This window comes from Poromitra crassiceps (assembly GCF_964638095.1).
Source record: "Poromitra crassiceps genome assembly, chromosome: 3".
Taxonomy (NCBI): Eukaryota; Metazoa; Chordata; class Actinopteri; order Beryciformes; family Melamphaidae; genus Poromitra; species Poromitra crassiceps.
The window spans coordinates 30,629,778-30,655,816 of record NC_139625.1 but is presented as its reverse complement, the minus strand read 5'-3'; the positions used below and the strand labels follow the sequence as shown (position 1 = coordinate 30,655,816).

At 44.2% G+C, this 26,039-nt stretch overlaps 1 protein-coding gene across 1 annotated transcript; it reads left to right on the top strand.

The window, feature by feature from the left end:
* The first annotated feature begins 20,506 nt into the window (after positions 1-20,506).
* Positions 20,507-23,611, top strand: sox11a (SRY-box transcription factor 11a). The gene has a single exon (XM_083634366.1). It carries the CDS (start codon positions 20,640-20,642, stop codon positions 21,756-21,758), a length of 1,119 nt encoding a protein of 372 aa, XP_083490492.1. The 5' UTR covers positions 20,507-20,639; the 3' UTR covers positions 21,759-23,611.
* The last annotated feature ends 2,428 nt before the right edge of the window (positions 23,612-26,039 follow it).

Here is a 26,039-nt window from a genome sequence, read left to right as displayed (position 1 = left end):
AGTGGTTTATGACATCACTGATTATGTCACAGTGGTTTATGACATCACAGTGGGACATGGGACAGACAGAGAGGCAGAGAAACAAACAAACAGTGCCCCAGCTGCTCCCATTATACTGATGATTTCATGTGTTACTGTGTTTTTCCCTGCTCTGATTATTAGCCACAGTGTTCCCCAGTGTATTTTGTTGACAAATAACCTTATTTTGGGCTCAAAGTCTTAAAACCAAGGTGTTGGTAAAAACGGGTGATGACATCAGACATGTTGTCTAATGAGTGACGTGTCATAGACAAATACAATATTTACAGTAAATACCATCTGCCCGTTAGCTAGGTGTTAGCCGTTAGCCGCTATGTTTGCTAACTAAGTGTTCACCAGGCTCAAAACGCTGCGATAGTCACTTTTAACCAGTTCGAGTTACGCTCTTTCCATAAAGTTAATCAGCTTTGATATCTGTTGGCCAGTTTGTTGACAATGAGCGATATGACCGGAAGCAGTATGGCCGCTACTTCCGTTTTATCGCAGAGTATACTGAAGACAAGATGAGTTGCTGCTTCTTTTACAACAGGGCCTGCTGCAGTTTTATTATGTTGCAGTGGAAAGTGGAACAAACTATCTTCGGTTCTTATCAATCTAAGCTCTTTGGCACAAATGGTGACGTGGGTTGTTACAGCGCGTGCACGTATACGTTTTCATAGAACATCAACATGAAACAGGTAGGAAAAACTGACTGGAGGGGGGCTTTAGGGGTCACTTTGCCGATTTTCAACCAGCTTAGTTCATTTGCATATACTATAGATTTTTGAATTCATTTGAATTGCAGCTGCCAGCTGTAGTTCCTTGAATGGCCACTTGAGGAAGGACCCGGAACTGACGTTGTTCCCATTCAGCCCCGTGTTAAAATGACACACTTGTATACAATCTGTAAACTCAAAGTCAAACCTGGTTACCCATAATGGCTCATTTCATTTATACTCCATTTTCATACGTAAATAGATGCGTCCGTTCCAAACGTTATTATCGTCACTGCCCACATACTTCCATGCGTCTTCACGTTGGTATCATGTTAAGCAATACATTCACTAGTGGGCAGTAGAGAGTCAAATGTATGAGTGTGTATGGGGTTTTGCTCCGTTTCATGCGTATCCGTAAGCTTTCAGTACGGACAGAAGGCTCTGTCGATCTCCGCAATCCGTCTTTAACGTAGAGTATAATTGGGCCTTAAGGCCTCACAAGTCAGCAATGTGCAATTATCCATATTAAGAACAGTACATACATTCACACACATTTACGCATATGCATAGATGCACACACACATATACATGCATACAAATATGTACATGTGTATATCCATCCAAACATACACACAGCCGTGCAGCCTACATCATCATTACTATCTACCATTACTATCTGCCTATAATATATCAACCTATAATAATACATTACCATCTATCTATCTCTACCTATAATACATTTATCTATCTAGAAAATACAATATAATACTAAAATACATCTACCAACCTATATATTAGTTAATAACAGTTACTAATCAGCCTAGCCAAAATCATCTCTAATCACTCTCCTATAAACACTATATAATCATCTAAATCATAAATACAATAATAAAATAATAGGCCTCTCTATAACATAACTAGGAGGTACATAGTCCTCTATTATTAATAGGAGTTAGATACATGGACCTACATTTAACTAGTTATGAAATAGTAAGATGTACTTTGAGCTGCCTTTTAAGCCTGTATCCACTTTCTATTTCGATAATTGCACGAGGTAAAGAATTCCATTCCTACATAGCTCTCTGTACATTACAGATTTCTTCATTGCATTTGTGATGATCATCAGTAATGTCCTCCAGTGACATCACCAATGACATCATCAGTGGGAAGCAGGGAAGGGATGCTGATAATGCCACAATGGCTTAAAAATGTAAACCCCCCCGGGCCCACACACACACACACACACACACACACACACACACACACACACACACACACACACACACACACACACACACACACACACACACACACACACACACACACACACACACACACACACACACAAGTGTTTTGCCAAATTTTGGAGGCGATCGGAGCAACGGTTCGCCAACTCTGGCCAGTCAAACACACAGCTCTCCAAATGTAGTAGTAAGATTATTATCATTATTAATAATATTACCTCATCTTATCTTATCCTTTAACAACAGCTGTGACCTTCAGATGTGAGCAGTGATCTCAACATTTTTACCTTCTTACCTATTCCTGATGGCTTCCTCATATTCCCCCTGGTCCTAGGTGTGTTTGAACGACCCCTGAAACAACACGTCTGAAGCATATAAATGATGAGCCCCCGCAAAGCGGAGTTGAAAGCTTTGGGGTGATCCTCGTGAACTCTTTGAACACTCCCAGGCATATAATTAAAAGGTAGTTTCTAATTTCTATGAGAGTAAATTAGCGCTTCGGCTTCATTGTTAAATCATGGCTGGTGGCACATAGCCTGGGGAGATGGATTGAATGGATCAGAGAGGGTTGGACAGTCACTGGATAATTTTGACAATGGGGTTCGGGGGTATCATCCATCACTCAAGCGCTTACATGAAAGTTTTGACAGGTAGAGGTCATGGCAATGTGGCAGGAGCCAACCCAGATGGATGCCTTTAATTTGGGTAATGAAGAGTTAACCGTCTTGGGAGAGCAAGAGCAGCGGTAAATGGGAGAGCCGTCCGCCATTAAAAGAAAGTCTTATTTAATTCCTCCAACCCTAATGAAAGACATCGAAACACAATCCTTGATTGACAATGAGGCCCCCGCTGTAATTCCCTGCAGACAGTTCACTTAAGTTCCCTCCCTTGTTAATCTCAAATATAATGAATTGCAAAACTAAGGTTAAACGTGGCAGCGTGAATTCATTATCGCTAATATATTAGACCGTAAGATGATTTACAGTGCGGTCTCACTCTTATTTTCATTAACGGTGAATGGCTTTGATTTAGCCGAGATTCTGCTCATCTGTTCATCCTCGCCATCAATCTCACTAGCTTGGCCATTGTCGTCCTTTATATCTGACCCCTTCACTCCAGAATGGAGAGAAGAATGAGAATGTGTAGAAGCAGACAACCCGGTGAAGAAATTATTATTCTGCTTTTTAGAGTACAAGAGCCCTCTTTATCGCTTCCTCGGAAATTATATTCATCCCGAGCTGTCATTCAACTTCATCCTTGACCCTGTTCTTATTGTTGCAGGCTTAATGGCAGTGCCTCCGCCAAGATAAGGCTAATGCTCCTCTGTCTACCAGCAAAGACCTGCAAAGACCATCTCGCACTGAAGCACCAGGGACCTATCTGCATACTGAGGTGATACTTATATGGACATTCAAAATGCATGTACATGTTCCCCTGTCTTTCATTAATGAATAGAAAGGTATCTAAAATGCATGTTTCTTTCCAGAGTGTAATTCTAACACGCAGAAACTCAGTACTAGTCTAACATGGCATAACATCACGGGCATTCTGTGGCTTGGGCAACGTTCCCTGTCTTTTCATATGAATGCTTAGACTACAGGAATGTCATACATATGTCAGCCTATTAAGAGTATACGCCCGCAAGCAACATGGCACATGGCGTATGCCCAATTTGCTTCACTGAAAATTGTATATGGGAGCTGCATTAATGTGCCACCATTTGAATGTGGTTTGCATGCATGTGCGTGTCCTGTGGTGTGTGTTCAAATCATGTGTGTTCAAATCATGTGCGTGTCCTGTGGTGTGTGTTCAAATCATGTGTGTTCAAATCATGTGTGTGTCCTGTGGTGTGTGTTCAAATCATGTGCGTGTCCTGTGGTGTGTGTTCAAATCATGTGTGTTCAAATCATGTGCGTGTCCTGTGGTGTGTGTTCAAATCCACGTGCTTGTTGTGCATAAATGTGACAAATTGTAATAGTGCACTAAGTAGGGGCTGTTGTAATCGTGCACTAAGTAGGGGCTGCAGCAGCTATGGTGAGTAAATTGTAATAGTGCACTAAGTAGGGCTGCAGCAGAGCTATGGTGACTGACAGAAGGGTTATGTGCTCCTAATGACAGGGTTTAAAAACGGGCTACTGCTAATTGGGGTGATGTGTCCGTCCCATGTCCCCCCAAGACATACCAGGGATTAGCCATGATTAAGGTACTGGTCTTCCTAGTGCTTTAAGACCTTTCACAGTATTTATCCTCAATGGTGAGATTACCTCAGTGATGGACAGATAGAGATCGCAGGGGTCACAATCTTAAGGCAGTTAGTTTGAAGCCTATTATGGTGTGGCTTTGGAACTTACAGTATACGAGGGATCAGCCGATCAGCATTTTTGCAAACAAACGGCGTCACCGGGTGGAAACTGCAATGGGACCCTATGGAACCTGAGCTTGAGCATCTCACTCTAGCCGGCTGCCCCTGTTTACATTTTAAAAACTTTGACAGTTCACACAACTTTAACACAACATGCATAATATTATACATCAAACTCTTGAGCTACTTCTGCTCTCACTCAGAATGTCAAAATATAAGCGATGTGATGTATAGTTTTTGAGATATTAACGTTTGTTTGGCACAACTCATACTAGTTAACTGCTGCGGGGTTCCGCATTTCCGGGGGATTTGCGGGGGTTGTGATGTCACGCTGATTCGTCCTATATCATCAGTCGTTACATGAGGCAGCGTGCTCCTATGCCCACAGACAGAGAGCCAATGTAATATTTATGCACTCAGCTTGTTATAGAAAAGTAGTTAAAAAAATGCCTCGGGATGTTTTTCACATTTTTGTGCAAACGTGTTAAAAGAAAAAGGGAGGCGCAGTTCTTACACAAAACACAATTAGGGGGCACAAAATCATCATGTTCTGTTGGCAAACAATTTATTCTAGTATCATACTAAGTACGCTATAATGGATCTTCCCAATTAACAAGACGCTAATTATGTGTTGCTTCCTCTACAGGTTTATCTGGAATATAATGTGTTTGGTGCACCTCTTCAAACAATTTCATGGTAAATAGAATATTTAATATGAAACCACAATCTCCATGCTTCACGACAATGGTTCTAATAACCTTTTAGGGGAAACAATGCATCACAAAGAGTCATTTAGTGAGTCCTGCAAAGGAATAAACACGTCGCATGAATATTTATTGAATACAGATGTTTATTGCTACTTTTCAGCAGGAAAGCCCAGAGCACCAAACTATGAGCCTCTCGGGTCATTACAGCATCAAACACTACTGGTCACACTGAACACATTTGCAAGGAAAACACATTCACATTGAGACCATTTCCGTTTTTTTCTCCTTTTTTTTTAGTCAGGGTTTTTAGTCGGGGTTTGAAATGATCAAAAGTAGCGAGGCCGATTCTCTTTCCCCCTTGTTAGCCAATGTCTGCTCCTCTCATGTTGTTAGCCAATGTCTGCTCCTCTCATGTTGTTAGCCAATGTCTGCTCCTCTCATGTTGTTAGCCAATGTCTGCTCCTCTCACGTGTTTTCATTTGTGAAGAGGGCTGAGAATTTAAAGGGAGGAAGGAAACTCTACCTTGTTAAAATGAATTGTCATGTACGCTTGACAGACACTTATAATGAGATTAGTGTAGCAAGGTATCAAAGAGGAAGTGTCGGCAATAAGACAAGAGCTAATCCGCTCGCACTTTTACGACTAAATTCCTTCCTTCCCTGTCTTCTTGAAACTTTGCCTTCCTGTTCATTACCTGAATTGTCTTGAAAACACTCATCTTGTAATCCTGAGCTCTCCCACCCGACACGGAACTTAATCTAAAAAGACCTCATGAGATTGGAATAATACAGATGAGATGCAAGCAGAAAGCATGCCTCGATATAGGATAGGAACAGGCAAAGTAAATCCCTTATTTTTCAAATATGAACGTAACCAGTGCAATCAACTACAACTGTAAGTGAATGTGACTACTGACACATACAGTATCTAATACTGTATTATGTCTGTTTGTTCCAAAATGTCCAAACTCCAGAACCTTGACCTTCACTCCATAAAAACATCTTATTATAGAGGCCAGACAAAGTCTGAAAAAAGCAGCAAGCCACTTTATCCCCCAGATTTCCCCACCGTTTTCTCCGCAATTATACTTGGCCAATTCCCTTCCAAGCTGTCCCCATCGTTGCCCCACCCCCTCTGCCAATCTGGGGAGAGTTGTAGACTACCACATGCTTCCTCCGATACATCTGCAGTACTCGCCAGCCATGTGGGAGCATCACGCGTCCCCTCCCCCCTGAACAGGCACCCTGACCAGGGGCACTGGAAGTGGGGGTGCTTAGGGTGCTGCAGCACCCTCTACTGTTTTGTATTGGAATTGCAATGTCAATTATATATGAAGAGTTCATTTGCAAAAACGGGTATCTCCGTTTCTATTCTTTATAGTTTGAAATTAGACATTGATGTATTTATATTGTAATTAATACATTTTTGGTACATTTTTACTATCAATCGCAACTAAAACATATTCATCTGGTAATTTTCACATAAATTACCTCAATTGTTTTTGTATGTGCAGTCCAGGGAGTATCAAACAGGTGTTTATTCATTTTAAGAATGGCGTTTACCTGTTTTTGCAAATTAACCTCTTCATATATATATATATATATATATATATATATATATATATATATATATATATATATATATGTGTGTGTGTGTGTGTGTGGTGTTTTATATGTGTTATACTGCAATATTTATGGTTTAGTTGAAGACTATGAGCAAAGCAAAGGGGGTGGAGATGTTATTTTTGATGTTTGGTTTATTATTAATAATAATAATAATAAGTTCAGTGTTTCTGCCTGTGTTGCTGTCTGTTCTAGTGTATGACCTAAAGGGAGAGCAGGTGGTGACATGAAAGTGAGTGAGAAAAGGAGAAAATACTGAATAATGACATCACAACAGTATAATCCTGATGTTAATTTAAAATTAGATATTCCTCTAAATATGGCTAATAAACATCCAAAAAACCTTTTTTTTTTTTTTTTTTTGCTGGCGCCGCTGAGTCCCTTCCTTGCAGCTCCCCCAACTTAAAAAGAGTTCCAGTGTCCCTGGCCGACCAGAGGAGGCACTAGTGCAGCGACCAGGACACATGCCCTTAAGCCGGCTTCCCACCCGCAGTTACGGCCAATTGTGGATGCCCGACCAAGCTGGAGGTAACACGGGGTCTCGAACTGCGACCCTCGTGTTGGTACGTAGGCAGGGAATCTACCACTGCACTACCCGGACGCCCAAGCCTTGCCACACTGGAGTTAGGCCTGTGATATCTGCTGCACTCGTTACCAAAATGTCTATTATTGATTTGTAGATAGTTGTTAAACACTCTCCCATGCACACAGCTTAGCCTTTCCATATCTGTAAGTCTCCTCCAATGACCTTTACTGTTAAGATAGAGCTCTCGGAGCACACACACACACACACACACACACACACACACACACACACACACACACACACACACACACACACACACACACACACACACACACACACACACACACACACACACACACACACACACACACACACAGAGACACACACACACACACACAGCGGATTTGCACAAAAAAAGGACATTTATGAAAATCTTTCTTGAAGCCTGTCTAAGAAATCCGTAAGAGACATGAAGGAAAGGGCAGTGAGTCACTATATGGAGGGGACATATTGAGGCTCTGATACGGATGGAGTGCTGGGGAAAATACCAGTCTATATGTGCATATGTAATGCCAAGTCAAAAGGAAGTGACTGGGCTCTATTGAAGTTTCTCTTTTTCTCGAGTGCCATTGGTCTCTTCAGAGATGTCCTCAGGACAGAGATATCTTTGAGGCAAAGTTTACGTATGACACAGCCAGCATGTGAAGGCTGATATTGAAATGACCTTCTGTACAGGGTTTTGTTGACATTTAAAGGCGTTCAAGCGGTGTCACGATAACCGCAATATGACAATAATCGTGATATTGAAAAACTTGATAATTGATATTGTGTTAATAATAGGCACATTATGATAATGTCGTGTAACTCCAGCACCTCTTAAATCGTTTTCATCTCTGTCCGTTCTCGCTCGCTCTCCATCTAGTTTATAATGTGTGTTTGCTCTTGTTTTGACGTGAAAATGAATGAGTGAATGTGATGTGATGGATGTATATGGGAAATAGGCCAAAGGCTATTCTATCTGATTGTGAACAGTGTGCAAGATCCCCAAAGTTGGCCCCGTGGCTCGTATGTTGTATGTTTTTATTCTAGCCCACATGATTATGATTATGTTTACAATGTCACACAATGTTTACTTTGGATGTTTTATCGCTGTGCAGGGACAATGTTCCTTTTCATCTTTTCCTTTTTTTGACCCGCTGGTCTGAAAACCAACGAGTGCCTCTGATGGAAGAAAGCTGTTGTCGGTGTATTAACTAGTTTCACTTCAGTTTTTGCTGGTTATATGTCATTGTATGTGGTTTGAGGGATTGATTCTGCTTCCCTCCCACCACATTGATGAAAGTCCTCCTGGGCGCCCCCCAGGGAATCCATCTTGTGCTGATAACTTTGAGCTATCTTATCTGGTCACTGTTCAAACAAGAGTGAATGCTCAGATTTGCTCCCAGGTGTTTGTCTCTCTCTGGCTCCATTTTTTCTTCTTTTTGTTTTCAAGGTTAAAGCCTGATGAATGCAGTTGATTGTCGCAATGGTGTTTTTGTCCAACCATGCTTCAACTCGACGATATCTCTGCTCTCCACATAAGCTCATCCAACCATTACCTCTGTTGAAAAAGTCAACTGCAAATGTGGATTGACCAGCTAGCTGTAGTATTATTTACTGATTATGTATTAGTTTCTACAATATATACTCTCAGTGTTATTGTTTGGCTTCTACAACAACTCTTGACAGCAAGCAATTTTGAGAAATAGTGTTTTATTTTATTTATTATTATCTGTTACAACTGCCTTGGTGCGATCATAAATGTATGACTACTTTTTACAGTAATAAATGAACTGTAATATTAATACAAGGAATGTAACAGCAAGCCATCAAGAATAGACCAAAGATGTTTTATTGGCACAATGTCATCATAAATTCATCCCAATGGGAAACAAAACTGTCAATCCCTAACTTTAATTCTGGGTTATGCAGTAGACTTACCCACTAATTATAAAAAAGAACTGAAAACGTAACAGTACTGCCTGAGATGTGCCCAAGGGGCATGGATTGTGGATTTGTCATGCCGCTTTGAACTGTCACTATTGGGCTGGTGGTGCAAAGATCATAAAGCAGTAAAACTTCAGAGCACAGGATGCAACTGAGGGTGAGTAAGCACACGGCACGGCCCCTCACTAGTCTCTACACACACTGGCCTGTAGTCAACACTATCTTATCTGCTGAGGGGGGCAAGTCTGGGCTGGCCAGCAGGGAGGGAGAGGCCTCAGTGGGAACAGTCCCAGACTTCTTAGAAATCAACTGCTTGGAGTGTGATTATATAAACGGATCTATTGCTCTATAGGCTCATACTTGTTTTGGCTATAAGTTTGACCAAAGCCACTCGCTTTTATTGATGAACCATTCTGCAATCGCACCGCTAAATCGCCAACTGTTTTCCCCGAAAAACAATTTCCTCAATTTGTGTTTTTATGCCTGCTAATGATGGTGTGGTGTGTTCATCTATTTGGTATTAACATAGTAACAAGAAGTATTAACCATACATTATGCATGGATCGTAATGCTCTATATGTAACCGTCCTGCACAATGAAACGTTCCCCTGGTCTTATAGTCTCCTCCAGTGTGTGAGAGCAAGACCTGACCTGCAGCCATACAATCCATCAGCATTAGTCCTACACAGTCTCCAGACTAAACACACTCTCATTACAGTGGCCGTGAGCGCCCAGAGGGCTCTATCTCCACACAGGTTTATTAGCACAAGACACAGTGTACAATACAAAGCTAGCTACGCTGGACTCCTACAGTAAACAGCGCTTCAATGCTGCTGCTATATCATTACAGGATTTCAATGGGCAGAGCTTATGGGGAATGACATGGCAATATGATTAGTGCTGAACATACTGTGCTGTGTAAGCCAGAGCTGCTCTCGGATGATGTCATCTCCTCCGGGGCCTCTGTGGATTCCCTTTGGTTAGTAGGGCAGTGTCTGTGCTGTGGAGAGAGAGAGAGAGAGAGCAGTGTCTGTGCTGTGGAGAGAGAGAGAGAGAGCAGTGTCTGTGCTGTGGAGAGAGAGAGAGAGAGAGCAGTGTCTGTGCTGTGGAGAGAGAGAGAGCAGTGTCTGTGCTGTGGAGAGAGAGAGAGAGAGAGCAGTGTCTGTGCTGTGGAGAGAGAGAGAGAGAGCAGTGTCTGTGCTGTGGAGAGAGAGAGAGAGAGCAGTGTCTGTGCTGTGGAGAGAGAGAGAGAGCAGTGTCTGTGCTGTGGAGAGAGAGAGAGAGGGCCGTGTCTGTGCTGTGGAGAGAGAGAGAGAGAGCAGTGTCTGTGCTGTGGAGAGAGAGAGAGAGAGCAGTGTCTGTGCTGTGGAGAGAGAGAGGGCAGTGTCTCTGCTGTGGGGAGAGAGAGAGAGAGAGAGAGAGAGAGCAGTGTCTGCTGTGGAGAGAGAGAGAGAGAGAGAGAGAGAGAGAGAGCAGTGTCTGCTGTGGAGAGAGAGAGAGAGAGCAGTGTCTGTGCTGTGGAGAGAGAGAGAGAGAGAGCAGTGTCTGTGCTGTGGAGAGAGAGAGAGAGAGCAGTGTCTGTGCTGTGGAGAGAGAGAGGGCAGTGTCTCTGCTGTGGAGAGAGAGAGAGAGAGAGAGAGCAGTGTCTGTGCTGTGGAGAGAGAGGGCAGTGTCTCTGCTGTGGAGAGAGAGAGAGAGAGAGCAGTGTCTGTGCTGTGGAGAGAGAGAGAGAGAGCAGTGTCTCTGCTGTGGAGAGAGAGAGAGAGAGAGAGAGCAGTGTCTGTGCTGTGGAGAGAGAGAGAGAGAGAGAGAGCAGTGTCTGTGCTGTGGAGAGAGAGAGAGAGAGCAGTGTCTGTGCTGTGGAGAGAGAGAGAGAGAGAGCAGTGTCTGTGCTGTGGAGAGAGAGAGAGAGGGCAGTGTCTGTGCTGTGGAGAGAGAGAGAGAGAGAGAGCAGTGTCTGTGCTGTGGAGAGAGAGAGAGAGAGCAGTGTCTGTGCTGTGGAGAGAGAGAGAGAGGGCAGTGTCTGTGCTGTGGAGAGAGAGAGAGAGAGAGCAGTGTCTGTGCTGTGGAGAGAGAGAGAGAGAGCAGTGTCTGTGCTGTGGAGAGAGAGAGAGAGAGCGCAGTGTCTGTGCTGTGGAGAGAGAGAGAGAGAGAGAGCAGTGTCTGTGCTGTGGAGAGAGACAGAGAGAGAGCAGTGTCTGTGCTGTGGAGAGAGAGAGAGAGAGAGAGCAGTGTCTGTGCTGTGGAGAGAGAGAGAGAGAGAGAGCAGTGTCTGTGCTGTGGAGAGAGAGAGAGAGAGCAGTGTCTGCTGTGGAGAGAGAGAGAGAGAGAGCAGTGTCTGTGCTGTGGAGAGAGAGAGAGAGGGCAGTGTCTGTGCTGTGGAGAGAGAGAGAGAGCAGTGTCTGTGCTGTGGAGAGAGAGAGAGAGAGAGAGAGCAGTGTCTGTGCTGTGGAGAGAGAGAGAGAGGGCAGTGTCTGTGCTGTGGAGAGAGAGAGAGAGGGCAGAGTCTGTGCTGTGGAGAGAGAGAGAGCAGTGTCTGTGCTGTGGAGAGAGAGAGAGCAGTGTCTGTGCTGTGGAGAGAGAGAGAGAGAGAGCAGTGTCTGTGCTGTGGAGAGAGAGAGAGAGAGAGCAGTGTCTGTGCTGTGGAGAGAGAGAGAGAGAGCAGTGTCTGTGCTGTGGAGAGAGAGAGAGAGAGCAGTGTCTGTGCTGTGGAGAGAGAGAGAGAGAGCAGTGTCTGTGCTGTGGAGAGAGAGAGAGCAGTGTATGTGCTGTGGAGAGAGAGAGAGAGCAGTGTCTGTGCTGTGGAGAGAGAGAGAGAGAGAGAGCAGTGTCTGTGCTGTGGAGAGAGAGAGAGAGAGCAGTGTCTGTGCTGTGGAGAGAGAGAGAGAGAGAGCAGTGTCTGTGCTGTGCTGTGGAGAGAGAGAGAGAGAGAGCAGTGTCTGTGCTGTGGGGAGAGAGAGGGCAGTGTCTGTGTTGTCGAGAGAGAGAGAGAGAGAGAGAGAGAGAGAGAGAGAGAGAGAGAGAGAGAGAGAGAGAGAGGGGAAACACTACTTAAACAGGAAACTCCTGGTGTTTTCTTACTGAATTCCAGCAGTCCTCACCTGTATTAGAGACTGGTTATTATGTGCAGCCCACTACTGTACAACTCAATTCTCACATCCCATGTTTGCAAGTGGTTAGAGTGACCTCAGGTGACCTCAGGCAACTGACTATTCGGTTACAAATGTATGTGCGCCCTGCCCCCACGCCGATACGCATGCTTCGGTGGAGCTAGCATGCTCAATAGCTGATATGTGCAAAGTCAGGAGCTTCTAAAAGTCTACCAATGTGAGGTTAATCCCCAGAATACCTTGCACCCCGAACTCTTCAAACATGTTTCATTGCATTTTTATTTTTGTTTTAAGGATGTTGGTTGTTATGGTTATGGTTAGGCGACAACAACTTGGTTAGGGTTTTCTTATTTAACCACAACCGAACCCTAACCCTGACCAAATTGTTGTACCTAAGCCTACTTGCCTAATTGCCAATCTTTGGAATGTAATTTAACGTTTTCAAATAATAAGAAAAACGTTTGCTAAAAATGTATGTGGCCTGAATCAAAGCCCAGATAGGAAGGCAAACACCACCAATCAAGCCACAAGCCCAAAGCACAACTTGAGCAGAACACTTTTCTTATTTAATCATGCCCAACCCCGAACCTTAAAGCAACTCTAAATGTCTAAATGTAATAGTGATGCCTCACATCTTACCTATAAAAGCAGATGAGACCAAAGCCGAGTGAATCGGCGAGTGCTCTCTTGTTGTTTATAGAGTCTCTCTCCGGGACGGAAAGACGCAGAAGTGAAACGAAACGGTTTACGGCAGCTGCCGTAAACCGTTTTGCTCTGCCAAGCAACAGACCCTAAACAAGAAGAACGGCTTTCCTCGCTACTTCCAGGGGCTTTCTACTCTTGCGAACATCTCTCGTTATATTATATTATAACAGTTTGTTTGGAAGTAATTTTGTGGTTATGCTGCCGTGAACCGTTTCGTCTTTCCGTCCCGGAGAGAGACTCTATAAACAATGAGAGTAGGCGTGCCACAAACGATTATTTTGATAGTCGACTAGTCACAGATTATTTTAACTATTAGTGGACTAATCGGATCATAAATTGCAGCTTATCGCACAATTAGTCAATCGCTCTGATTTAGCTATCATCAGCTTCTAAATTTAGCTTCAAGTTGTTTTAAGCATGTGCCAAATAAAAATAAAGACAATTAAGATGATAATTCACTCAAAAATAATATTTTCATGAACTTTAAAGTTTAGAGCATGTAGCATTCTGGCATCAATGTACTTGCATGTAATAAATGTTATATAGTGCAAATTGCAAAACTGCAAAATAGTACACATTGAAATTGAAAACATATAGTGCAATGAAATATGTACTATCCATTGAATGAATAATGCAAAATAAAATTAGGACACTACTACGTGGAATGGAAATGGAACCAAAAACTATTCACTACGTATGCAACCAAAATACCAAAAAAAAAAAAAAAAAGTTTCAGTCTTCTCAGGCATCAAACACATTTTTAGTAGAGAGTGCAAACTGCGGAGTAAGATGAGGTTTCCAGTATTCCCGTCAGCAACACATGAGCTTAACGTTGCTATGATGACAACGTTACAGCAAGGCTTTTAACATTAAAGGCCCATTCCGTTGGTTTTGGCGAGAAATAAATGTGCACAAAGTGTTTATTATTGGCACTGAGTGAATGCGCCTTGACGTCACTTAAAAATGGCGACCAGGGGCGTTTCTCTCCGACCAGCCGTTCAGAAGATACATGGAAAACCGCAGTTTCTAAGTGGATAGCATCTCCCGCCACAGCTAGAGGATGTGACGTCTCGCGCGTTCACGTCGAGCTTGCCTCTTGTCCTACGCTAACAGGAAATGGCTGAAGTAGCTTTTAACGTTACGCTCGTCGCTAGCTGCTAGCTAAAGGAAACAACAAACACAGACTCCAGAAAAAGTCCAGACTAAATAAATAAATATTTATCTAATGAAGCCCGTCTGGCCAGACAGCAGCAATGTGACCGACATCGGGGGGAAACTAGAGTCAGGACTGTGTTTTCAGTTCATGAAGGGAACTTGCTGCTTGTAGCTAGTGTAATGTGGTTTTGACCAGATAACGTTAGCTGCTTGCTAATGGATTTTCAAGATTCAAGATTTTTACTGTCACTCCGTAGTACAAGTATCTGACCACCTGGTCAGAAACTCTGCTAACATTACCGTCTTGTGTTAAGTAATGCAACCCTAACGTTACTACCGTTATGCTTATGGTCATGGAACATTATTGTTTGACTGCATTTAGCTGCGGTGGTGATTCGTTAGCTTGATGCTATACGCGGCTAACTAATAGATTTAGCTATATTTATAGAAATTACCACCAGCCCCACTAATAACGTTACTGTCTTGTGTTGATAATGAATCTAACAGTCGGAAATATGCCTAACGTTAGCCTACTGTCTGTTATGCTTACGGTACATTGTTTGACGGTAGGCTACCGTACATACAGGGGGAGCAGGCTATTTCCTGGCTTGTGCTAACATGAGTATCCACTTCCCGCAGCCAGCAGGGTCTGACTGCAGTGGGACTGCACATACTAGTAATGTTAGCTTGATGCTAATCGCGGCTAACTAATATTAATTTACATTTATAGAAATTACCACCAGCCCTACTAATAACGTTACCGTCTTGTGTGGATAATGAATTTAACAGTCCTAAATATGCCTAACGTTACTGTTATGCTTATGAAACATTGTTTGATTGTTCAGTTTGGTCAACTCCAGGCATTACCGTACATAAGGGGAGCAGGCTATTTCCTGGCTTTTGCTAACATGAGTATCGACTTGCCCGCAGCCAACGCAAGCCAAAACACGACCAAACATGCCACAATAACGTCCCCTAATTCATCCAGAATCCTTCCTGGGCATCTCGAGGCTGATCTGACCGATAAATTGTCCAGGTTGCCGTTTTCAAGTGACTTTTATGAGTTAACGTTACAAAGCAACGAACAGCTCTGCTGTTGCCAGGCAACTACTTGTGCGCGTGCGAGTATGGTGCCCGCGCGTCAGCTCGTTCACACGCTGCCTGCAGTTACACTAACGGCCACCGGCGTCAGTAATAGTGAGTTTTGACGGATTGGGCCTTTAATATCGTTAGCCAATAGCTACCGTTAGCAGCTAAAACTTAACATTGCGGTTGGCAGTGAGCTAACAAGCTAATTAGCCTTCATCTTCATCATCGTCTGCATTCGCCACAACATGCTTCCTTTTGAGATGCTCGCGCATCATACTCGTGCTGCCATGATAAGCGAGTTCAGCTTATTTAGCAGATTTTGCATTTCACATTATTGTGGGTGAAATGCTCCCACACTTTGGACGTATGAGGACGGCTAGAAATTTTTTCTGTGGAGCAAGCTGCAAGCTGCGAGCTGCTTGTTTTTCCGGTGATGTCACGTTTCCCCCCGATGATCGGTACTGCGCATGTGCATCAAAGACAGGACGGAGACGCCTGGAGGCCAAGCCAGCCAGTGAGGCCATCGCCGGCAGCAGCTTCGGGGAAACAAAACAAAACAAAAAATCTTTTTTTCAGCTAAAAAAAAACATGCTATGACGTCGATTACCAAATACGTCGGCGACGATTTTGGTAATCGACGTCATCGCGACTAGTCGACTAATCGTGGCAGCCCTAAATGAGAGCACTCGCCGATTCACTCGGCTTTGGTCTCATCTGCTGTTATAGGTAAGATGTGAGGCATCGCTATAAAATTTAGACTGTTTCATAACAATCGAAAATGTTGCTTGTAGTTGCTTTAACCAAGTTGTTTTAGTTGCCATTAACAACCAACATCTTTAAAACAAAAATAAAAATGCAATGAAACATGTTTGAAAAGTTGTCATGGCGATTCCTCTGTTCCTGACGGGAGCTGCTCTGCCCTCTTCGGGGCGCAAAGTATTCTGGGTATTAACGTCACATTGGTAGAGTTAGAAGTTCCAATGCAAAGTCTGTAAAGATAGTCTTCTATGCCCACCGCCTGCTGGAGCGGTTGACTGAATATTTACTAGCGAGATTGTTGGATTTGGTTAGCCTTATAGCATTCTTACTAGAGGGAAAAGCAGTGCCCAGTCACTCTCTTTCTTGAAGCAGTTTGTGCATAACAACTCCATCACCACCATATGGTATATTTACTGTAGCTAAAACCTAATTACAACATAATGACTGAAATTAGGGTTCTCTAATTTAAATGGTTACTCATTTGGAATGGTGTGTATTTGACAGTCCATAACTCAATGCAATGCATGTATGGATTGAATTCAGAATAGTGTTGCCCCCTGTAAACGAGTAGAGTGTTATTGCACACAGGATGCTGGCAGCGTTGGCCTCTGATTGTGTTTATGTGTCCCTGTAACAAACATTCCAGCACAGTGCTCCAGCATCAGCTGTTTACATTCACGACAAGACACTCCAGTCTCAAGTATCTGCTAAGCATCAGACTTGGAGAGACAGAGGCCACATCAAGGAGGTCAACAAAGAACCTGACACCCTGGAGATACATTTGCATTGAGTCGAGAATGTAAAGCAACAACGGGGCAAAAAAAAAATGGCCTCGGGGCACCAAACACTTAAGTGGTAAAACAACAACCTCCAAACTGCTGTGAGATCCTCCTCATTGTCAAAGCGTTTCTCTTATCTTCAGAGAGAGAGAGAGAGAGAGAGAGAGAGAGAGAGAGAGAGAAGAGAGAGAGAGAGAGAGAGAGAGAGAGAGAGAGAGAGAGAGAGAGAGAGAGAGAGAGAGAGAGAGAGAGGAAGATTGGGTGCTCCTTGAGTAATGAGACCATAGCGAGCGGCTCCTTGAGTAATGAGACCATAGCGAGCGGCCGGCAGCGAAACGAATGCCAGGCAGCTGGCATGGCTTGTTTTAGTATCATCTCACCACTTGAGACAACTAAATGGGTGGTAGTAACTGACAACTAACGTGCAGAACTATAAATCTGGATATCAGGTTTCACTTCCAGACTCAGCTATGCATACAAAGGACAGCCAGTCTGTCTGTATGTATGTATGGAAAGAGACAAGGGTGGGCAGCTTACCTAAAGCACTTGCAAACTGCTGGAACTGGCTACACAAATGCTATGCATTACCACCAGATTACCATTAAGTGACTTGACTATATGGGTTAGAAAAACACCAATTCACTACATGGCAATAAACATTGTAACCGGAGTACATAGGATATTCAAGAATGTGTCTGTCAAGTGAAAAGTTAATTTGCGTTTTTATGTGCTACCAAAACAACCCCCCCACCCCCTGCCCCCCCCCCTGCTACCCATTGTGAGGCCATCAGATAGCAGCTTCCAGAAGTCCACACCTGTCTCAGGGCTATGCAGAGGAGATGGATCCCTGCATTTTGAGCATCAGATAGCCTCCAGCCAGGGTGAGTATTGATCTAACGCTTCACTGGCCCTTTGTGAGAGCAGCAGCTGCTTTGGGGGGCTTTTAGATAAGCAATGCGAGGGGAATTGTTTCTCCTGAAACCCTCTTTCAATGCTCTTACATGAAAACCATCGCTTAATTCAACACTCCATCGCTCTGGAATAAAATGTCCTCTCCCTTGACACGAAAAGCGGCAAATAAGCATTAAAACATCTGCCTTGGGGGTATTGGAAATCACAGGGTATTAGAAATCACATAGTGATAACGCAAGCTCTCTGGGTCCCCCCCCCCCCCCCCCCCCCCCCCATTTAATTATTTTTACTCTCCAGAGTGAAAATGAAATGAAAACACGGCATTCATCAATATCCCACAACTCTCCTTCCTCTTCATTCACACTGGTCACAGGGCCAGTCTATTGAACGAGCCAATGGGAGGGAGGGAGGGGGGGGGTGTATTCGCGGTGTATCTGTGTGAGGCAGGCATGGCGCTGAGACCCTCCCTAGGATGACTCATAGAGGCTCCTGGATGGGCTGACACCAGCACCTCATTCACAGCCAATAATGAGCCATGCTAATGAGCAGAACAGCCACCCTGCATGCTCATCATTAAGCAGTCCTGTGATTCATGTCCTGCATCAAACCATCATGCAAAGAGGGGGGGTGGGGCTGGCTGGGCTGAGATTTGCATGTATGAACACAAAACACAATCTTTATGTTAGAAGAAGTAGAATTAGATATCAGGCCCTTTCTCCCCCCCTTGGACGAGGGATAGAAAACAGCTATAGGCTCAAGCAGTGTGCTCACTTATATTATGCAACGTCGTTTTGTAAGACATTATGGCTGAACAAATTAGTAAAAATAGTGTTTGTTATTTCTGTTAAGGAACAAGTGCCGCTTGGCAAACCACAATAGAATAAAACGGTAAATTAGCATCCTTCTATCCAAGTGAAACATCAGGTTTTCTAGTACCGGCATACGACAACGGCTTCTTAGAATTCCAAGCATATTGTGCGGTTGCAAATTCTACCTAAATATGATACCATGCTATCAATTCATTCAAAGTAACCTGCTCTCATCTGTGCCGATGAGAAGATCAAATAGCCTGTGCTCAAATGAAACCATCAGAAAAAACACGCTGACAGTGAAACATGCAAGTGCATGCGCCAACCTCCTGAGACTCCTGCTCCGGCACATATATCTGATAAGGCTTAATCAGCACAGGGTGGTCATGATAAAGCATTTCAGCCCTATCTCTGTCTGAGAGAGAGACAGAGACAGAGAGGTGGGAGGGTGGGGGGACTACCTCCCTGCTCCCAGGAGGGAAGGAAACAGTCCCTCAGCTTCTCTGTCTCCCTTTTTCCCTGCTTCTCCGTCCCCCTTCTGTGCCTCTTTCCCTCTCTCTTTCTGCCTGTGCTTTCCTATATCTCCCTCTCTCTGTATCAGTAGAGACACTTCATAAGCCCCAGCTGGGGAAAATACGGTGGCTGGGTGGGGGGAGGGTTTCAAAAGGGTAAGTGATTGCCCTCTAGGGGACGAAGAAGAGAGAAAAAAGCAGGGCGCCTTATCGCCCCAGCCTCCAATAGCACTGCTGGCTGCCACCCAGAGTCCGGGGTGGGGTGGGGTGGGGGGTGTGCAGGCGACGCCAGCTAGATGCTATACTGCCTCTTGACACAGCAAACTCAGCAGGGAGCCTTCCATCCCTGCCTGGTTGTACGGGCTGGGCTGCACAGCCAAATACTGCTGTCTGACTGAGTGTTATTGCTTTGCTTGCATGCTCATGAGAAAATATTGCTTTACCACACGAGTGGCATTCCATTCTATAGGAAATGCATTTCATGTTTTTGTGCTCACTGTAAATGTTTGCCTGTATGGATTTTCTGATTCACTTCTTAAAATAATAAAATAAAAATGAACAGAAATACAAAATATGAATGTAGGGTGCTATAAAAAAAAGGCATTTTGAAACACCTTATAAATGTGTTACCAAACCAGACGGACTGCACAAAATCATTCTAAACCCTTCTCTGATGCACTTGGGAAAGGGGGGGGGGGGGGTCTAATCAAATCTGTTTGGGGTGTTTTATAGCCAATATCCATTAAACAGTATGAAACCAATGACCTATTTCATTCATTCCAATCCAGCCATAAAGACAGGAAATCACAGCAAAAAGAAAAGGGTGTGATTTCAGTCGGTGGCTTCTAGATAACTGTGAAATGCATGAGGCTATACTACAGTTAATTATAGCACTTTCTCTCTAAAGCCACTATAGCTACTAAGATGTATCCACCTACAGCAGGCAGGCAGGCAGGCGCACTCAACGCATCCAGACGCCTGCAACAGTGTCCAAGCGCCACCTTCAGTATCCAACCTAGGTAGAAAAAAAGGAAAACAATCACAGTCTACATCTTTTCCACCAGACGCATCTGCAAAGGGTATCTGTCTGTCTGGAGAACAGCCGCTAGTCTACTCTAAGCTGTTTTCCCCCCCTCACTTCTAAAATAATATGTGGATATATAAACTGCGAGGTTTTTGCCATAGCCGTATATGCGCCTGGCTGCGTGATGTTCATCTCAGGAGCGCATAGTGCTAACTGTGTGTTTAATATGCCTGTCTCGCCCGGCGTGTTGCCCCAGACACTGTGTACCACAAATCCCCACCTCCAATCCAATGAGAGCTCGGGAGGGGAGGAATAAAAGGGTTAAGGGGAGTCTTGGATGGAGTCTGCTGGGCGGAGTGGAAGGGACGTGATTGGATGGCTCGCCATGACGCAGGGGACATGAAAAAGCTGATAACTAGTTAAGAAGGCAGTTTGTAACTCTGGAAAAAGAGTGCAGAGCTTGAGACACACATTACGCACAGGACGTGGACTGAAGCCGGCGAAAAAGAAACAGACTCTGAGCTGAGTGTCTGGGCAGTGTTGGGGCTGTGAGACACTGCAGCGTCCGGAGATAAAGTGAATTGAATTGGGGGGGGGGGGACCATGGTGCAGCACACAGACAACAGCGAGACGGACGGGAGCATGTCCAGGGAGGCTACCGACTCGGAGGAGAGCGAGTTTATGGCGTGCAGCCCCGTGCCGATCAACCCGGACTGGTGCAAGACGGCCACCGGTCACATCAAGAGACCCATGAACGCGTTTATGGTGTGGTCCAAGATCGAGCGGAGAAAAATCATGGAGCAGTCGCCGGACATGCACAACGCGGAGATCTCCAAGCGGCTGGGCAAGCGGTGGAAGATGCTGAAGGACAGCGAAAAGATCCCGTTTATCAGAGAAGCCGAGCGGCTGCGGTTAAAACACATGGCCGACTACCCCGACTACAAGTACAGACCCAAGAAGAAACCAAAGCTCGACAGCTCAAAGCCAGCGCCGTCTCCGGAGAAGTGCGGCAAATTGACAAAGACTCCCAGCAAGAAGTGCTCCAAGATCAAGACAAAAAGCGGCTCCAAGTCCTCCCACCACGGCTACGGCGGCGGGGAGGACTGCGTGTTTCCCAGCCTGAAAGTTACAAAGACTGTCATTAAGAGCGAGCTGTGCACCGACGAGGACGACGACGACGAGTACGAGGAGGACTACCGGCGGATGGGGATTAAGCGCGAGCCGGTGGACGAGCTGGAGCGCGTGAGGCCGTACAATGTAGCCAAAGTTCCCGCGAGCCCGACTCTGAGCTCCTCCGCCGAGTCCGAGGGCGCGAGCATGTACGAAGAGGTCCGGAACAGCACGAACAACAGACTGTTTTACAACGTGAAGAACATGAAGCAGCACCCCGCTCTGTCCGTCTCACCAGCATCCTCCAGGTCGGTCTCCACCTCCAGCAGCAGCAGTTCCTCCTCCAGCTCCTCTTCCAGTGGCGAGGACGCGGACGATTTGCTCTTTGACTTTAGTTTGAATTTCGCCCCCAGCGCCCCAGGCTCGGAGCTGGGCAACCCCAATTCAGGAAACCTCTCCCTGTCTCTTGTGGATAAGGACCTGGACTCGTTCAGCGAGGGCAGCCTCGGCTCCCACTTTGAATTCCCAGACTATTGCACGCCCGAGCTCAGTGAGATGATCGCCGGGGACTGGCTGGAGGCGAACTTTTCCGACCTGGTGTTCACTTACTGAATTGAGAGTGAGTGAGAGAGAGGGAGAAAAAAAAACATGTCCTCTAGTAATAACAAGAGAAGGGAGAAATGAAAATATATATGTGTCCTGGTCAAGTTGTCCCTAGCCCTGCCTCCTGTCTGTGGGTTTTCTGCAGGGTCCTGTGTGTGGAGGAGGACCATGCAGGAGGCGAGGTGAGCTTTGAGGAATGAGATGCTTATGAAGCTGGTAGCAACAAAAAAAAAGAGAGAAAAAAAGGAGAGAAAATAAGGCAAAGTCTGCAGACGTTTTTCTGGCAGCATGACAGGGTTTTATGGATTTTTTTCTCCTTCCGTAGGTCTGCAATTACTGTTCAGCTTAAACGGACCACAAAGGGAAAAATCTGTGAACTTCTATGCATCTTATCCTCTTAAAAACAAAAACTGCAGGGAAGCTGAAAACGGACTGTGGACTGACTCAAAGCAAATCTGTGAACTGACAATTGTTCAGGATGTTACTTTACAACGGTTTATGTAATTTCTAAATGCCGCAAATGTTTGTTTGTTTTTTTTGTAACTGATTCCGTTTACCTCCTGGTTTGGAAAATTAAGCAGCCTAAACCTCTGCAGAGTACAGGTGTGGGGGGAACATTTTGATACATAACAGACCTCATCTTTTTAAAAGAAAAGTAAGATATTTTCAGGCATATTTTTGTACAGTTAAAAGGGAATGTTCTTACTGTGCTTTCAGTGAGTTTCAGGCACTTCTTCCCTTTATTCATTTGTTTTTAGCATGCAAGGGAGTCCTGGTTTTAAGGATTAAGTTAAATTAAAACTTGCATCAAAAATGCCTTGTGATTTTAAACTAGGTTTTGTACAGTTGTAGAGCAGATTTGTTGAGTATTTGTAGACGATACAATGGCATCATGGGGAACACATACCTCAGAGCTGGAACTAGTTTCAAGATTGTATATGTACTGTAATATAGTAAAGTTAGGAGTTTATGTATATCATACTCGTGATATGTGGATGGGTCCCAATCGCAGGTGTGAAACTGGATTTTGGTATTTTTTATGGCACATACTGTTTTTTCCCCCTCTCATTTTTTTGTGCAATATATACTCTTAAGATACAGACCATCAACAATTGTAGCAAGTGATGGAGAAACAGACTTGTGCACTGTCAACATCATTACCTGTTATGATGCTGAAGCCTGTCAAGGCAGAAAATAAACAAATCAGCTGGAACTGATACAAAACATTTAATATGGCCTCATGGTGTGATCAATATTATGGAACCCAATGGATATCCCGATTTGAATGTTATTTGACTCACAAGATTGGATATTGGGATATTATTGGGCTATTTGTCACCAAACAGTTTGAATCTGACCGGAAATCCGACTGAAAATTAGGAGAGAAAAAAGTTCACCAATAGGTCTGATAAAATAGTCTGGCATTAGTCTAACAAGCAAGCAAAAAAGAACATTCCATAGTCCTGTTTCATGAAATGAAACTTTATTTTAAAACTGAAGACTGCCTTCTTTTCTTAAAACATTTACCATAAACCTGTATTTTTTATTTCTTGCACTTAAAAAGCAGATATTGTTTATTTTTATGTGGGTCTTACATAATGAAGTCTGTTTGAATAAAAGGTTTTGGAATATGACCTAATTATATGCCAAGACATTTTGTTGGAAGTTCTAGGCAGTAGTTACTTCACATTCCAAGTGTGAATCTGTCTTTGACTCATCTTTTAATAAATAAGTACCTACCACCATCAACTGTCCTTTCAGTTTGTGAATATATGTACACAAATGTTGTTATTTGTTGCGTTTGAAAAGGATCTGATGACAGAATGATGCCTATTTTGTATATAGGCGGATACTTTGAAATGGATGGCTCAAACTAACATGTGAATTCACATTTAATAAAAAGGAAAAAAGGAAAACTTGTAAACTGCGGTGTTGGAATGCTTTACTGTTCAAGAGTCTCTTTCAAATGTGTTTTTCTGCACTCTTTCATGATGCCTCACCCTCCAAACGGACACTGTGGCTTTAAGAAATTGAATTTGCCGCTTGCCTATGCTGAGCGATGTGATTGGTGGGTTTGTTTTTGTCCCCTTGGAGACGGAGCTGCAAACGGGAGGCGCTGCTCAGCGTGTGGGAGCTGCGTCTGTCTGGCTTCCATTCAGAAAAGTAGCACTCACCCCACAGAGCGGCCTGAGAGCTGTGAGAACAGGGCTGCAAAAATGTGGCCGTTATTTCCAGGCACAGGCAGATACATTTTAAACAGAGAAAAAAAAAAGTGTCGCGCCTATTTCAGAGCCAGAGTTAATTTCTGGCAGATACATTTTAAACTGAGGAAAAAAATGTGTAAAGCCTAGTTAATTTCTGGTAGAAAAATGGCACGCTTTGTCTTAATGGCCAATGTCCATCATCCTGATAGTAAATGTGTCTGTGGGGAGCAGGGGTGGTGGGTCAATCTGGAGGGTAAATACGGGTTTGAACAATAATGAATCAACCGACAAACATGGTTGGAAATGGGTAAATACATTGTAGATTACAAAAATAATGAGATTAGTAGTTGAAATAACCATAGATGTATGTCTTTCATACACTAACATAATTAGAGATATTTCTTGAATGTGTACCAAGGGAGCTGGATGATGTGTTCTGGCTCAGACTGCTACGAGGATGTTGTCATCCTTAGTAGAAGTGCAGCTACATTACCCCTGCTGCTGCTGCTGCTGCATGGCACTGGAGTATTAGAACAAATACAACACATAATAGTACATGATATCTCAGCCATATGATGTCACACGAAATATAATTAGTGCAACAACCACATAGAATCTGTAAAAACATTAATTTACATTGATTACATTTTTACAGTGTATAGGAGCCGCCTCTGGAGGAACACAGATGCTGCTGGCTTTGGTCTCTGCTTAGAGGAGACCCACCTTGAACACATTATAGTTAAAGAAGCAGACGCCTCGGCCACAGAGATTTGTGTTCATTACAGCGATAGAATGTAATGATGAATATTTGCCATGCGTGGCTGCGCACAGTGCGCAGGTACTAGCCCCGCCATTAAGTCAGTTTGCCAATCTGTAATAAAACATTTATCTAGCTATTACTTTACCTGACCTATTGGTCAAAGTTGCTAATGGGTTCCAGGGCTATTCCCAATAGAATCTCCACATTGATTTTGTGTTCCTCTGAAATATCTGCTCAGGGCTAATGCCATTGGTACATGTTGAAATGAAATTAGTGACCCGTTGAAATTTCCTTCTATTTCCTCCTTAAATAAATAAATGGAAATGTAGAATGCTCAGGAGACCCTGGATGAGATAGCGTGCTCAAGGAATCCAGTGGGGGGGATATTGTGGCGACAAAAGGAAAGTAATTTCCAATCCCTTGAGCGTTTAAATCATTCATATAACCCTCGATGTCACGGCCAAATGCTGTACGTGACACCTATACAGAGACCCGCTGCCACACAACTGAGGTCTGGAGGGTTGATCTCCCAATTTGTGCGTTGTTTAAAAGTGGACATCTAAAAAAATGTCACTGCCGTCTCGGTCTCCCCTCGGTGGCTGCTGCTCTCTGTCATCGTCTACTGATGTCGAATCCAGCAATGATAAGGCCTGTAATGATTTGCCCACACCGGTTTACCCTCCCTCCCCTCCCCTCCACTCCCCCCCCCTCCCCTCCCCTCCCCTCCCCTCCCCTCCCCTCTCCATCCAGACACTAGTGAGCTCAGTTGCATTACATCACTGCTTAGCCTATGCTGCTGCGCAGTAAGATTCCATGTTGTGTCATCGTTGATTCACATGATGCTCCTCTTCTCCCAGTGGGAGGGCGTCTTGATATTGCTATGGGAATACTGCTGTAAGCTGCCTCAGTGCTCGAGGTCTCGTAACAACAAAAACAAGGCCGCTTCCCTAAATATAAACCTGTTTACTGTCTGTTAATTGACGAGTGGGCAGGATTTATTATATCTGCTGTCTGTGGGGATGGGCGTGGACACCCCTTCACCCCTCTACGCTCCCCTCTCCTCCTCTGTTATACAAGCATGTCATGCTGTTAGACACTGCCAGTGCCTTACAGATCCTGCACGCAGTGTGACAGTATTGAAATGACACACCAGCAGTTGGTCCGCCTACTCTACAGCAGCGAGTGCTGCGCGATATGATCCAAACCGGTGAGAAAGGGAAATAAAAACAATAATAAGCACATATATATGAACAACCATAATGATCATGTATTATCTTATGACTCCAGATGAGAAAACAACACGTTTGTTTCTGGGATGTCTGTCTA